General features: G+C 41.6%; 1 protein-coding gene across 2 annotated transcripts; it reads left to right on the forward strand.

The window, feature by feature from the left end:
* Positions 1-4,683: 4,683 nt before the first annotated feature.
* Positions 4,684-15,789, forward strand: amdhd1 (amidohydrolase domain containing 1). Of its 2 annotated transcripts, XM_023840484.2 has the most exons (9): positions 7,811-8,385; positions 8,739-8,845; positions 8,967-9,031; positions 11,117-11,394; positions 11,600-11,825; positions 13,790-13,914; positions 14,220-14,313; positions 14,806-14,966; positions 15,400-15,789. In XM_023840484.2, exons 1-9 carry the CDS (start codon positions 8,237-8,239, stop codon positions 15,503-15,505), a joined length of 1,311 nt encoding a protein of 436 aa, XP_023696252.1. In that variant the 5' UTR covers positions 7,811-8,236; the 3' UTR covers positions 15,506-15,789. The 2 variants fall into 2 exon arrangements, with proteins under 2 accessions (XP_072566391.1, XP_023696252.1); XM_072710290.1 differs by lacking the exons at positions 7,811-8,385; positions 8,739-8,845; positions 8,967-9,031 and adding exons at positions 4,684-4,783; positions 5,398-5,691.
* Positions 15,790-15,969: the final 180 nt, after the last annotated feature.

A 15,969-nucleotide genomic window follows, 5' to 3' on the forward strand; every position in this document is an offset into this window, starting at 1 on the left:
CCTGCTCTTCCAGGGTACCCTTACTTTCTTGTTGATCAGATACACACCCCCAGAAGTACAATAGTGTGTATGTATACCCAAGGTGGGGCTATGGCCTGGGCTGGCTGCTCCCACTCACTTCCATGGTCCAAATTCAATTTGTTTCAGCAGGGTAGAATGATTGTATAATTTTCAAACAATATGATTGGAAAGCATATGTAATGTGCAAATCTTACTATGACTTTAGGAGCCAGGCCAATGAATGACATCAGTCAGATATATTGTGAAGCCAGAGAGCACTGTGTCAAGTCATTCAGAAGAGGAATGCACATGTATTACGCAGTTATCCAACCAAAAAAAAACATAGCCTGAGAATAGTGAACCCCAATGACAAAGGCAGTCTTAAATAACAGATTAAAATGTCCATTGAACCAGAGAAATGCGATAATTCAGATAAGGTAAATGTCATGTTGTGTCCCATTTTCCAGCTCCAGTGGCGATGGTACGGTGCTGGGTATGAAAATCACGGGCCAACTATGAATATACCCTTGGTCAGTAAGCACACTTAGTATACAGGATGTATATCTCCTTACTTGATCACACATACATACAAATACGCTTCCTCAATAAGATAAACATTTTTGTAATGTGTGTGTTTGGTGTTAAAGGAATATTGGCACAAAGATGCTTATAAAGATGTCTATAATTACTATGGTGTGATGCTGTGGCTCACATTCAGGGCTGGGGGTTTGAGTCCCACCTCAACTCTGTGTGTAATATTTATATCTTCTGCCCCATTTCAGGTGTGCATCCTCCTGTAGTCTAAAGACATGCAGAGGCTACTGACATCTCTGATTCTGACATAATGTGTGTATGTAAGTTACCTGTGATTGACTGGCATCCTATCCAGCATGGGCATCATTGGGTCCTGTCACATCCCCCTCATAAACTCACAAGCTGATCAGCGGAGATCCGATGTACCTGGGGATGACCACATAAGGAGCTTGCCCCTCGCCACTTCAGTGTGAGGAATTGCTGATTCCATGTGACGTACTGAGTGATTCTCTCTTGTCCTCTGTGCAGCCCTGACCCAGCCTCCCCAATGTGTTCCTGCTCCTGTTCCTGTCTTGACTCCCCGGATCCCCACCATGTATAAACCCCTGTCTCATGCCTTCTTTGTTGGACAGACCCACCTGGCTTTCTCGACCTCACGCCCCCTATCCCGACCACAATCTTGCCTGCCGATTCTGTCTCTGATTGCTCTTCATTTAATATAGCTTTTGCAGTTACATAGCTTTAAACCTCACCAAGTGTTCTGTGGTGTGGCAGGTCCAATCACTTCAGGCTGTAGCCCCAAGTATTTTAAGTCTAGCCCCGAAGCTAACCTTCCTTTTAAAAAAAAAAAGTCAAGCCCCAGATAAACTTGACTTAGCCCCTGATCTTTTCAATAGCTTGAAATGCTCATGCCATCCAGTATGTAAGTCTGTCTTGTACTCCCTCCCGGGACACGAAAGAGAAATTGTACATTGGTGTAGCTATCTATTGATCTTATTTTCCAGGGGGTTCTGAAAGAATGACCTGTGTGCTGTTACATACCAGGACTGATCTTATTTTAAGATCATTTAAGCATCATTTCATATGTAAGACTGTGAGTGGGCCTGGCATCTCTTTCAAACTACTAGTTATTATATCAGGCTTTGTTTTTCCTATGAATTAAGGTCATTTACAATAAGTAACCAAAAAGTTTCTTTGCTGAGTCTACACAATTACAACAGATCTAAAAGGAAATTTACCTTCAGTGAAAAGAGGTCATGTATTTTAGAATCAATTAAGAAAGACGTGACTTAATTATTACCATTAATTTTAGTTTTATTTGAATTCAATTTAGTCTGAAACTCATGCAACTATATCTGTCAAACTCTCCACGGTGAACCTGGAGCCTATTCCATATAACCAAGAGAAAAGCTGGCAGTACAATTCTGGCACTATACCAGTGCATTGCAGGGTACACACGCTATGGCCGACTTCACCCAGATTCATCTTCTTTGACTGCAGAAAAAATCTGTGCAACACAAGGAGAACATGCTAACTCCACAAACGAAAAGCAAGGGTGGGAACGCATATCCCTAGAGCAGTGGTTTTCAACCTGTGGGCCGCGGCCCCCTACCGCGACGGTATTGCAGGGGGACCGCCAATTATTATTAATAGAAATTGTAATATTGTTAATATAATAAAAAATGTCTAGTCAAAATCAAATAAATCATAATTTGATATATAATTAAATAATGAGAAATTAAACAATAAACTGTTACTATGCGTTCACTATTCGAGCTCGCTGATTGGTTTAATAACAACCCGCCAACTTAGACTATCTAGGTATGTCACAATCACCAGTTCTGCGCCATAGGGGCTTTGGCAGGCAGCCTCGTTTTCAATTTGGTCGCCATTCCACAGAGCACCAGGGTATCCCAATAGTTTTTGCCTTTTTGTTGTGTTATTTTTGTGTCTATTAGAGTAACCCGTTCTGATAACGTAAAACACACCTTCATCTGGGGATTTCCATTCAAAACACGGTAATCTGACTTTCTGATAACTTCGAAATTTCCTCCCGATCTTACCGAAAATTTCACTCGTTAAAACCTTCGTTGGGACAATAAACGTAAGCAGAATTATTCTTCAAATTATGATAATTATATTTCTTAGTTAGTTTATTGTATTTAGGCGTATTTTGAGCAAAATGTATCGATCAGCAGTTCACTTTTTTGGATCCGCCGCGAGAGCCGGTCATGTTTTGTGGTGAACAGTGCAGCAAGAGCCGAAAATAGCATGATTTTCAGCATGGAATTTACAGTTTTAAAATGATGTGAAGGCTTTTAAATTAGGTTATATGTGTTTATGAATATATATTCTTGTAATAAAATGGAGTAGATACCCATCGCTTGCTTTTGTAACACAGATGATTGGTAATTTTGAATGGGTTGGAAAGACTAGAAATAGTTGCATATTGTCTTTGCAGTTACCTTTAACATGAAGAGAAAACGTAATCCTCCACAACCAGCACGGGCTGGCATAGCAAGGCACCATCTCAAAGACTTCTTTTCTTCAACTCCCGGAGATCAGACAGTTCTTTACGGGCACATACTGCATATTTACCTGTACCTTTTGATACTTTACTATGGACAATGCTTTTCAAATGTATTATTATTGAATGGATTATAATGATAACACAAAGTACTTTTTAATTTGATGCTGTGGACTCTTTGAAAAGACATTCTTTGTATTATTCACTACATACATTCTCCGGTGAGTATTAATTGACAGACAAATAAATTAAATAATTATTTGTTTTATTTTCAGTGTATCTGAGACTGTTAGGCAAGGAATAAGCTTTCTAATGATACCTAGTTTATTAAAATCTGATAAACAATAACAGAGTTATGCTCATTTTTCTGAACACCATAAACAGGTCACAAAGTCAAATATGGTTCTCCATTGTTTTATCTGTTACTAAGTGGACGTTAAAAAGCCTTAATTGGCGTTACAAAATATCCTATAACTTTCTTGCCATTCATCACAGAAAGAAGTTCTTGGTATCATTGGAAAGGTCTTATCAAGCTATCAAGGTACTATTTTTGTAAAAATCCAACAACTTTGAAATATTTTGTGACATACCTAGACTATCTAAAATAGTTTTGATTCAAACATGCTGAAGCAGATTTAAAAATGGATAAATGGTTGACAACAGGATCGCTGAAAAGAAAAAATACAGACGTTTCTTCAGCAACAAGTAAGCCTGACACTGAAAAGCCTCAAAATAAACCTAAACGAAGAAAATATAGTAGCGACTACCTAGCGCTAGGTTTCACATATGTTGGAGCAGAGAACGAGCAGCTACCGCTCTGTGTTGTGTGCTCAGAAATACTGTCAAATGAAGCTTTAAAACCAATCAAACTACGACGGCACTTGGTTAAGTTGGAAACAAATCCGACCTCTGCCTGGATTTCGTTTTCCCGTTTTCGAAATGTCAACCCGAGCCTGTGGGGGCTTGCTGATCCGTTATGTATATTTTCTGTTTATTCAATACATTACCAGTTTATTCAATAAAGACAATTAACAGCCTTGCTTCCGAGTACTTAGTTAACCCGACACAAAAAGCGGGATCGTTTAAATTCTTTTGCAGTGGGCCGCGGAAACATACGTGTTTGGCTGTGTGGGCCGTGAGTTAAAAAAGGTTGGGAACCACTGCCCTAGAGGCAGCAGAGCTGCCCCACCCGATCTATAATACTTCATAAATCTCGCAGCATTAATTATTTTATTATTAAATCTCAATCCGTAATGTACCCAGGTCTGTGCTGCTTACTTCACAGTTGAAAAAACGGTCAGTTCGAAATGTTCAGAGGGAAAATTACTTTTAATATTCACAACAAAAATCCAGTGTACAAACAGTAAATAACAAAGCCCACGGGCTCGGCAAACTTACTAAATAAAATCAGTTCAGCAAAAACAACATATGGTAAACTTTATCAAATTTAAGGAACTTCTGATTTCTCGAAGGCCTACGGAAAAATAGAAATACATGCAATAAAACCTGAATTGTTCATTTCGCTAAAAATGTGCACACCGGCTGATGGGCGTATTTTGTAAATATGGACTACGCAAAATATCTGCGCCGGAACCGGATGTGCGTCATAAACCTTCCGGACTAGTTCGTGACGTATCGGGTAGACACTAGACAGTAGACACACACCCCCCTCCCTCAGAAAAATAGAAACATATTTAGCAACTACTGATAACTACGTTGAAGGTAAGCTCACGGCACTGATTTAAGGCATTGTTCGTCTTATTTTTTTAGTTTTGCCTTATCTTGTAGAAGGCAACTGAGACATTTTTGGTGATGGACGTTTATATTTGAAGATATTAATTAGGCATTGAATATTTGTTTTATCATGAATTTGCTAAACTCAGCGGATTTTACAGGTGTCTAAATTGAACTTGAGTTAGGAATTTTTCACTCCCATACTATTTTGAAACTGGTAAAAGGTGGACAACAGGTTGTCTGTCTTTTGCTTAGTGGTACAGACTTCATACTAATCATGTTATTTAATTTTGTTATTCAAGGGTTGATGTAAGGCAAGGGGAGTGGTCCTTTTTGGTATAATTTTGCCATAGTTTTAATTAATATTTTAGCTACTTGTTCAATTTGAAAAATTTTGAAAAAAATTGTGAAGTGTTACTGATTCTGAAAAAAACTATTCAAATAGAGTGAAATACTGTTAATGTGGAATGCATTTAGATTTTTCAAACAAACAAAAAGATAACCATTGCTAATTTAAGATTGCAAGTAATTTAGGGAAATTTAAATTCTGCACCCAGTCTGCATTCCTGTTTTAAACCATCACGTTTCAATCTCTTTCCTAGATTCCCTCTGAGCAGCTGGGATGGCTGAGAGTCTTAAATGTCATCTGTGTAACAGAGGCTGTCTGAGGGTCACTACACCAGACCAGTAGCTACAGACACATTAGACTAAAGTTTGCATGTCTTTCCAATCAGTCTAAGATGTAGTCCTTCACCCCTGCAGACCAGGATGTTTTACCCATTTTTAAATCCTCCCAAATTAAAACAGATTGTCATGCATGGGATTCCATGGAAGATTTTGCTGACCAGGAGCCTAGCAAATTCTTCACAGAGATAATGACACTTCCCAAAGATAAGGTCTCTGGATTTTTTTACTCTGTCAAAGTCTGAGACTGAGGACATCAGTGATGATGAGTATTATGAGTACACTGCTGTGGAAGTAAAAATGGGTTCTGATGAAAAGGATATTGTGAAAATAGAGCCTGACAATCTTCATTCTGCTTCAGACACAGTAAAGATAGAATCAGACAAGAAATCACTTCTAACTGTAATATGAGCTGGGAATTTCAGTGAACATTACAGTGTGGAAAATTGGTGTGTTGTTAAAAGAAATGTATCAATAGAAAATCCAGACACGGTGCAGGAAATACAAACAGTCCTGAAAAAATATCAGTGTAGTGAGTGTGGAAAATGCTTTGCTACTCCACACAAATTGAAAGTGCATCGTTTCATTCATACCAGAGAGAAGGAGCACCTCTGTGCTGCATGTGGAAAGGGTTTCAGTTTATTAAACAGTTTAAGAAAACATGAGAGAGTTCACACAGGAGAAAAGCCATATGTTTGCACTGACTGTGGAAAAGCATTTACTTTCTTGAGTAACTTAAAGACTCACAGTAGAATTCACACTGGTGAGAAACCATACTCCTGTATAGAGTGTGGTAAGAATTTTCGTAAAGTTGAGCACCTAAAAGCACACCAGCGGACCCACACGGAGGAGAGACCACATGTCTGTGCGGTCTGCGGGAAGGGATACCGACAGCCAGAGAGTGTTAAGGAGCACCTGCTTCTGCACTCAGGAGTGAAACCACACACCTGTGTCGAATGTGGAAAGAGTTTCATCCGACTGAGAAACTTAAAAGAACATCAGCGAATTCACACAGGCGAGAAACCGCACTCTTGTAGTGAGTGTGGGAAACGTTTCATTGTTCAGGGAAACTTAACAGTACACATGCGAATCCACACAGGAGAAACTCCATATACTGTACCTGCAATCTTTGTGGGAAACGCTACCGACAGTTAGGGAGCTTTAAGGCACATGAACGAGAGCATAGTGGGGAAAGCCCTAAAGCTGTACTTACTGTGGGAGAAGTTTCCGGAGGTTGGGACACTTAAAGAGGCATGAGCTAATTCACACAAGAGAGAAACCGTATGATTGTGATACCTGTGGAAGGGAGTATAAATCATTGGGAAGGTTAAGGAAACATCAGCTGAATCATGTGAAACCTCACGGATTCTGAATCATTCTTAATGGTTAATTTTGGAATCAAAGTAGTTTTAGAGTTGATATTCTTAGCAAATACCATGTTTGTTTTTCAATGGAAAATTGTATTTTAGAAAAGCTGAGATGAGACTGAAAATATTTGTATGAACCTGCTGTTTGCAGTGACTTCTGCATATCCCAATAAAGAGAAGATTATTATGAGACAGGATGGATGGAGTAGCTTCACAATTACTTGCTTTGTTCAAGTGTTGTTATTGTCAAACACATTATATTATCAGTGTAGCACCTTAAGTTAGAACTGACTTCCAGTCAGAATGCCTTGTCTTTCTATTAGTCTAAGATCTTCCCTGCTACGTTTGTGGTAAACAGTAATGCATGGTCCTGCTGAGACAGGACTGTCTAGCATACTGTTGCAGATGTAAACAATGGATCCATTGTCATGAAACAATAAAAAAGACTTATTAAACTAAAAGTTTTTGTCATTGCTGGCAAGATAAAAGTGTTACCTGTACACCTCACCTGATTTTATTTAGAGAGAAGGAATGTGTCCATTGGGCTCATTTGGACAGTATACATTCCTGTAGGTCGCCGGTTTGAATCCTGTTCACAGCAGAGTAATCATATAATTGTTGCTCCAGTGATACCAGATAAATGGCTGACCCTGTGCTCTTACCTGTATACAGGGCGACCCTTAGCTATAGGCAGAATAGGCAGTTGCCCAGGGCTCCTGAATTATCTTTGTTTCCGAGGAAAGTTAATTTATATATGTGCGTGCCATAGGAAAGAATGAACGGTATCTGTGAAAGTAAAAGAAAATGTACCTGCACCGTGCTTGAACAAATGGGCGAATCAAAGTGTAACTCAATATATATCATTCAAAAAAGTAACTATGCACTAGGCTTGCACCATATAGTTATGCTTCCGATTTCATAATGGCCCAGTGATGGCACTGTAAGTATATTTTAGCGGCCTCATTAATCTACCCACCGCTCATTTCGAAATAGACATTCGGATACCGTTCGGATAGTATAACTTTCGCTTCACTTACTCAATCTCCGGTCTTTACCCACAGGGATTTGCATTCGTTTATAGTTTATTTCAAAATTTGGCAGTCGCTCATGTTATATCTGCTCTTGGAAATAGTTGATAGAAAAATAGTAGATTTAGTTGCTGTATTGAAGTAGTACTGTTATTCATAAAGAGATGTTTTTTTTTGTTTTTTGTTTTTTTTTTTGTAAAACCAAAATGCCGCTTTTTTAGGGAATTTGATCAGTTGGTCAAAATGAAAATCTCTCAAAGGCCCGCCCACTTCAAAGTCCAGTGCATAAGTGGAAAACGAGCAGTCGGCTTCATCTAGCCGGGCATCGATCAGTTACATACTAAAATCTCAAAAGCCAAGCCATGTCTGTTAAACATGAAAATGATTTTCGTCTTTTTGTTAAAAATGCGAAGCAAGTAGTCTTAGTTTGCAACGGTGGAGAGAGATTTCTAACCAAAGATGGAATGCAAAAATTGCCCGTAGTCGAGAATGGAAGTTTGATTATCGGGAAGTAAGAGAACTATGTTCATTCTTCTGAATCTTTCACTGCTTTATTTTGTTTATTTGAATCCTCCGTGTAGTGTCGGTGTGCATGTTACAGTTTTAATCTATCGTAACACGCTGAGTGAAATAACAGCATATTCGTGGCAAGAGAAAAGATCGAAGAAATTGATTAATTTTATGTTATGTTATTTATTTGGGGGGGGGGGATTATTAATTTATGTACTTTTGGGTATGCCGCATTTGTTCTCTAAAGCAAGGTTATAATTTGAAACCTTTATAGATGTATACTCTGCAAAATGTAGTAGAGGGGATGTATTTTTTGGATTATTCTATACCAACCCCAGTTACCTGCAATTCCAGCGATGGGCTGCTGAAAGCGGTGGGCCCTGTGGACGCGATCGACGCTCGGTATAAAGGGGCATCTTTTGACACCGTTATTGATGCCTCCGGCATGGTTGTCATACCAGGCATGTATCCTGACACACAGAAGCTGGGAAACAGTCGGGTTTGGACGCATTGATAAGTAGATTATGGTCTTTGTATTCCCTGACAATGGCTAGATCTGATTGCACATGTATTTACTTTCAGGACTGATCGATGTCCACACTCACCCTGTGTGGGCAGGGGACAGAGTTCATGAATTCGCCATGAAGGTAGACCGAGAAACCAGAGTATCAGACAATTTCATTCGAATGGCTATGAGCTTTCATTTATGCATTCCACTGGCACTGGCGTCCTCCATCATACATGTAACATTAATTTGAATCAAGGTGGTGGTTTTTTTTATGGATGGTAGGAACACGTCCCTACCAATGTTGTGGGATGGGACGGGCGATTCAGAGCTGTTTTGGTTCCTACCAGTGTTGAAACTTAAACCTAACCCATTAATTTGAATAAAATAGCGATGCTTTATTAAAATTCTGAGATTTATATAAACGGGGGGGGAAGTAAAGTAAAGTCTTCACTAGGGGGTCTGATTGTAATAGAAACGAATGAGAACACTTCATTGAAATGAATTGTCTTTTTTGGGTGGGGGTGGATCCTATATCATAACTAAATGAGTAAATGCTGAATATTTTAAGAGTTGATTTTTTTTTTTAATGTGTGACAAGGATCAGGAATAACAGTCAAAAGCACTCTAAAGTTTACGGGTATATTTCTCCCAGCTCCAAGGGAAGTATGAACCGGTCACATCGGGTGCGGGGAAGCAGGAGCAGGGAGACGAAGAATCTGGAAGCGGGACTTATATAGGGAAAACTGCGAGGCACACTTAGATCGGACTAAGGAAACATACTCTGACGCGGACTTAAATACACCTGAAAACAGCTGACACGGGGATTCCACACGAGGTTAACGAGGGGGCATGGCACACAGGAGGATCAGACGAGCAGGGTGTGACCCCCCCCCCCAAAGGCGTGTACACCGGGCGTGCGCAAGGGGAGCAAAGGGACCAGACTGGGGACACGAGACCTGGAAAACAAAAGCAAGAACATTAACGGGGTACAGGGAACAGAACCGACACACAGACCAGACACAAGGGCAATAACCAAGACAGACAAACAAGAAAAGCAAGAGGGGCACCAAAAGAGGAGACACAGGGGGAACACCAACTGGAGGAACAAAGGGACCAGGGGTGAACAAATGTGACACAGAGGGATGGGGAGCAAACACAGGGGGCAAGGAAGCAGACTGCGGGGGGCACCAGGGAGCCGAAGGGAAACCTAGCAGGCGAAAAGTGGAAGCCGCTGCGGCAATGGCCAGGCGACCGCGAGGCCAGAGCAGGAGGGACCCTCAGCAGGAGCTGGAGAGAACCCCAAAGGGGCTGAGCAGGAACCTCAGTGGCCAGAGCTGGGGATTACACCTCGGCCGCCGCCTTTTTTTGAATCTTGGGGACCCGCGTGATGGCATCCCAAACAAACCTGGCCCTTGTAACAGCCAGACGCGTCCCCAGAAAGGGGCGAGCTGCCAACGTTGTCAGCGAAGCGGTAGTAAAGCCGGCTTCAGGCGATCGCTCAGACGCGAACACCGCCGGGTTCAGAATCCCGACATGCAGCAGGGCAGGCAGCAGAGACAGAGACGGCCCCTAGGAAGACCTCTGGCGTCTTTTTCCATCTTCAGTTTTTTCCGATTTTGCTTGCCCTCGATCACCCCGCTTCTCAGGCGCCACAGGATTTCACATACCTCTTCAGCTAGGTACACATCCCGGGCAGGGACATCTCTTCCAGGATGTCCTTGCTCCGGTTGGCTAAAGTCCGAGCCTCGGGGTCATCCTGGACCTCAGTTCGCCTTAGCCAGTAGATGATCTTAGCCAGTAGAGTGAGGTATTCCTCTTCTGTGCATCTGCTTTTGGAGTTCTGTCATTATGTCACATCGCTTGCGGGGAAACAGGAGCAGAGAGACGGAGAATCGGGATTTATTAAGCGAAAACAGCGAGGCACATGAGGCAACACGTACAAGTAGCGACTTCAATGACAAGACTAGGGTAACATACTCTGACGCAGACTTAAACACACAGGACTAATGAAAAACAACTGGAAACAGCTGATGACACGGGGATTCCACACGAGGTTAATGAGGGGGCGTGGCACCCAGGAGGATCGGATGAGCAGGGTGTGACAGAGCCAGATGCCACATTTAAGTTCTCATCCCAGAAGATCTCAGTTATAACAGTAAAGGACAACACCAGTGGCAAAGTTTAGATTATGTTGTATGGGTATGTGATTTGGGCCTTCCCACAGCTGGCAGGAGCCACCTACATGGAGGTCCACCAGGCTGGAGGTGGGATCCACTTCACTGTGGAACACACTCGCCGGGCTTCCGAGGAGCAGCTGCTGGTGGACCTGACACGGCGGCTGACTCGTATGCTTCGGACCGGAACCACCCTGGTGGAGTGTAAGAGCGGCTATGGGCTGGACCTGGAGACAGAGATGAAGATGCTGGCGGTGATTGAGAGGGCTCGCTTGGCATCTCCCATTTGCATCTCTTCCACCTACTGTGGAGCACACGCTGTGCCCAGGTACTTCAAACGAGCTGGATGCAACTTAAAAATGCATTTTGTGGTGTTGACATTACACATGGCTTGTTTTTAAGAATTAATTTTCCCTGACAAAACATCTCAAAGACATAGATAGATAGATAGATAGATTGATAGATAGATACTTTATTAATCTTGAAGAAAATTGCATGTTTACAGTAGTACCATTGTGCCATTTCTGCGGCAGGGGGAAGACCCCGGCAGAGGCCGTGGAAGACATTGTGCACATCCAGCTCCCTCGGCTGCAGGAGAAAATGACAAAGGGTGAGCTCCAAGTGGACAACATTGACGTATTCTGTGAGAAGGGCGTGTTTGACCTTCACTCCACCCGGACCATTCTCCAGGCCGGAAAGGACATGGGCCTGCAACTAAACTTCCATGGAGATGAACTGCATCCCATGAACTCTGCCCAGGTAGACCCAGCTCAGTTAAATAAATGTACAGAACATAACTGAGCAGCTCTGCGGGGTTTACATATAGTGTTGTGACAAAGTACAGTGGTACCTCAATTCTCAAACTCATTAGTACTCGAATTTCTTAAAAGTTGAACCAACCAGTTTGAAAAAAAATTACCTAGAACTCGATCTGAATCTCAGAAGTCAAACCGTGAACGCCAACCTAAGATAACACGCGGGGAAATGAGTCACGCGGCACGTCTCTCAGCGGAAACAAAGGGTAAAGCTTCAGTCTCAGCCATTCATTCGCTGTGATAGCATCGTGCATGTTTACACTAGCTGAATACATATATGTAGACTGTAAAAATACATTTAGACAACGATAAGCAATAACAGTAATTATTATTATATAATAAAATACATTTAAAAATAAAGATTTCTTATTCATTATTTTTATATCAATAATAAACCATTAATACGTTCAATTATAATAATATTGTTGTACCGAGCAAGGACGGAACGGAGACAAAGGCGCAGACGTCAGGGAATACGGGGTTTAATTACAGGTAAGGCAGGCAAAACGCAGACGGACAATACAATGACCGGACTAGGGAAACAAACTGAAACGTGGACGAAATACAGATGACTAATGACAACAACCAGAAAGAGCTGATCACACGGGGATTCCACACGGGGTTAACGAGGGGGCGTGGCACACAGAAGGAGTAGACGATCGGGGCAGGACACATTGTTTGGATACATTTATTTTCTTACTTTACAAATTACTGTTTTGATAAATGTGCTTAGATGTGGTTAGCTCTTCTTGTTTTATCCGGTTCATTTTGTGTTTAAATTCTAAAAAAAAACATATTTATGTGTAATTTTTTGGGGCCGGGAACCAATTCATTGGTTTTCCATTATTTCTCATGGGGAAACTTTTTAGGATTTGATCCGGAGTTCTGAACGGATTAAATTCGAGTTCTGAGGTACCACTGTATTTGCTCTAGTTTTGCTTATCCATAACACTGAATCGTGTCTGATTTTTAAACAAATTCAGTATAATACAAAGGATAACATAAGTAAACACAACACACAGTTTTTAAATGATAATTTGATTTATTGAAGGAAAATAATTCACCAACACCTATATCATCCATGTGACAAAGTAACTGACAAACTTAATTCTTGGCTGTGTCACCTTTACCAGCAGCAACTGCAATCCAGAACTTGCATTAAGAGGAGACTGGCATTGCTGTGGAGAAATTGTGGGCCACTCTTTTCTAGACTTGTTTTAATTTAAGGGCCTGCCACAACATCTAATGGGGCTAATGTCAAGACTTTGACTAGGCAACTCCAAAACCTTCATTTTCTTATTTTCAGCCATTCAAACATGGACTTGTTTTTATGCTTAGGACTGTGGTTCTGTTGCATAACCCTGTTGTACTTTAGCTTTAGATGACTGGACATTGCCCTTCTGGTAGGCAGCCAAATTCATGCGTGTCTCAATTATGGCAAATCGCCAGGTCCTGAATCAGCAAAGCATCCCCACACTATCACACTACAGTACCTCCACAATGTGTAACTTTGGCATAAAGATCTTTGTGTAGAAAATGGTGTGAGCTTTATGCCAGATGTAGCAAGACCCACGTTTCCCAAATAGTTTCACTTTTGACTGATCATCCATAAAACAATTTTTTGCAAATTTTACATGAGCCTTCATGTAATTTTAGATATTCCTCTACTTTACCAGTGGTTTTTGCCTTTGCAGCTCTATCATGGATGCTGTTCTTGCAAGTGTCTTTGTCTACATGGACTGATATAAAGGATTTACATGAGACACACTCCATGTCTAGTACTCAATGTTCAAATCTCACAAAAATAGATGATAGATAGATGGATGGATGATAGGAGTTTTCCAAACTTCCTGTTGCAGCCTCAGCCACTTTCTGCGTCTCCCAATGATGTTGATATGTGTCTCATAGCTAGGGGCACAGTTGGGTGCGTTGGCCATCAGCCACCTGGAGGAGGTGACAGATGAGGGGATAGCGGCCATGGCAAAGTCCAAGACTGCTGCAGTGCTGCTGCCCACTACAGCCTACATCTTGAGGTACAGTATGGGAAAGTGTATTGACAACGTGATGCACTGCCCAGCCTAGGCACTGTATTTTCTGCTTAACTGAGAAATTAATTTTAAAGATACATGTAAAATAATGTTATTCCCTCATCAGTGGATCTTTTTTGTAAAACCACATGTTTATAGAGGTAGTTAATTTATCACAATGATTTAGGACAATATTACCACAGCAGAGTTCCCCTAATGGGGCAATGTCAATTTAAGACATTAAACACAGGTGCTTTTTTTTAGTTGTAACAGCCATAATGTACAGGGCTGGGATTATGTCTGTCGCTCAGGCTCCCTCAGCCGCGAGCAAGGGACATGCTGGATGCCGGCGTCATTGTGGCCCTGGGCAGTGACTTCAATCCCAATGCCTACTGCTGCTCTATGGTGAGTGTCTCTTTGGGGCTGGGGCTGCTATCCCACATGGGGGGCCTTAGGGACTTGGCTTGGGATGTCCCCCACCGGTATTTTTCCTGGGGAATCAGGTTTTCAATGCTTGTTTCATCAAAACAATATTCATGGTTAATCAGTCTAATGTTCATGGTTAATTAACCTAATGACCATCATCTGCTTTGGATAAGCAATAGACTTCTGTGAATCCTGCTTTCATATCTGCGGCTCTGCTTGCTTCCTGGTTCTGTGGGCAGATAATTGGTCTCTGACTCCCTTTAGTTAAGCGAAGAGTTCTGTATTTGTTAGGAGCACTAGGGACAGTCGGGTCCGTTCCACACATCTTGGGGTTTTCAGGCTACAAAGGAGTGACATATTATAAGTGTAAGAAAGGACACCCCCACCAGGCCCTTTGCATTTGTGTTTATTGGAGGGTGAGGTGATAGCTGTGCTTCCATAATGGCTTTATAATGTCTCCCTCCCCCCCAGCCCATGGTCATGCATCTGGCCTGCGTCAACATGAGACTGTCCATGGACCAGGCACTTGCTGCCGCTACCATAAATGCTGCATACGCTTTGGGCCGCTCGCACAGCCACGGCTCACTGGAGGCTGGCAAGGAGGCCAACTTGCTCATTGTCGACTGCCCCCGGTATGGCCCCCATATGCTCCATGCTTTGCCATGCTATCCATTCTCCACACGGTATCCATCCTCCACATGCTATCCATCTTCCCCATGCTGTCCATCCTCCTTGATATCTGTGTCTTCATCTTTCCTTATTCTCAATGTCTTCACTGCACACCACAGGTGGTATAGCATGGTTTACACAGAGATGGCTTTATCATATTCACCACACCACAAAGTCACCCATTTAAATACTTATAATTATCTTTGGGTGATTTGCTATACCAGGATGCATATGGAATTGAATAAATACTGAATAAATGAAACCCACCCTGTCATGTGTGTTTCTCTCACAATAAAATCATTCAAATGACTAATGTATCTCTCAGCCAAATTGCTTGGATGCTTCCTTTGGGCTTGTACACTGATGCTGATTCCCTGACCCTTAACTCTTTTGTAGGTGGGAGCACTTAATATACCAGTTTGGAGGACACCAAGAGCTCATCAAGTATGTTATTATAAAAGGGGAAGTTGTGTATGAAAATAAAAACACAATGTCCTACTGAACATTTACAGTTACTGAACAATACCAACTTTGGTGTTTAGTATTACTGCTTTCACACAGCCCATCTTTTGTTTAATCAATACCAGTGTTTAAAAAATGTAAATACAATGCTGCTGTTATTTTATTGTCTGCCATGTACAATGCCTGTGATTGTAAGTGATGTACTATAGGAACCTCATTTTTGAAGCACTGTCGATAAATTTAATTAGTTGAAAATGAAATACATTTTGGCAATTACTGTTATCCTTGAACAATCTTAATTAAAAACAAGAAATAAAAACTTGAGTATTTGGAGTGGCTGATTGTGCAGGCCAGGTTTAAAAAATTTCTGTTTTTTAAGTTTCTGTGATACTGAGCTATTTCCACCGTCTGGTGTGCTGTGAGAGAGCTATAGGTCCTGTACAGTCACCTAAAAAGAGGTGCATTATGGGAGGAAGGGGTAACATTACTGATGGCAAAGAGCCT

Source organism: Paramormyrops kingsleyae, chromosome 3, assembly GCF_048594095.1.
Source record: "Paramormyrops kingsleyae isolate MSU_618 chromosome 3, PKINGS_0.4, whole genome shotgun sequence".
In the NCBI taxonomy this organism is placed as follows: domain Eukaryota; kingdom Metazoa; phylum Chordata; class Actinopteri; order Osteoglossiformes; family Mormyridae; genus Paramormyrops; species Paramormyrops kingsleyae.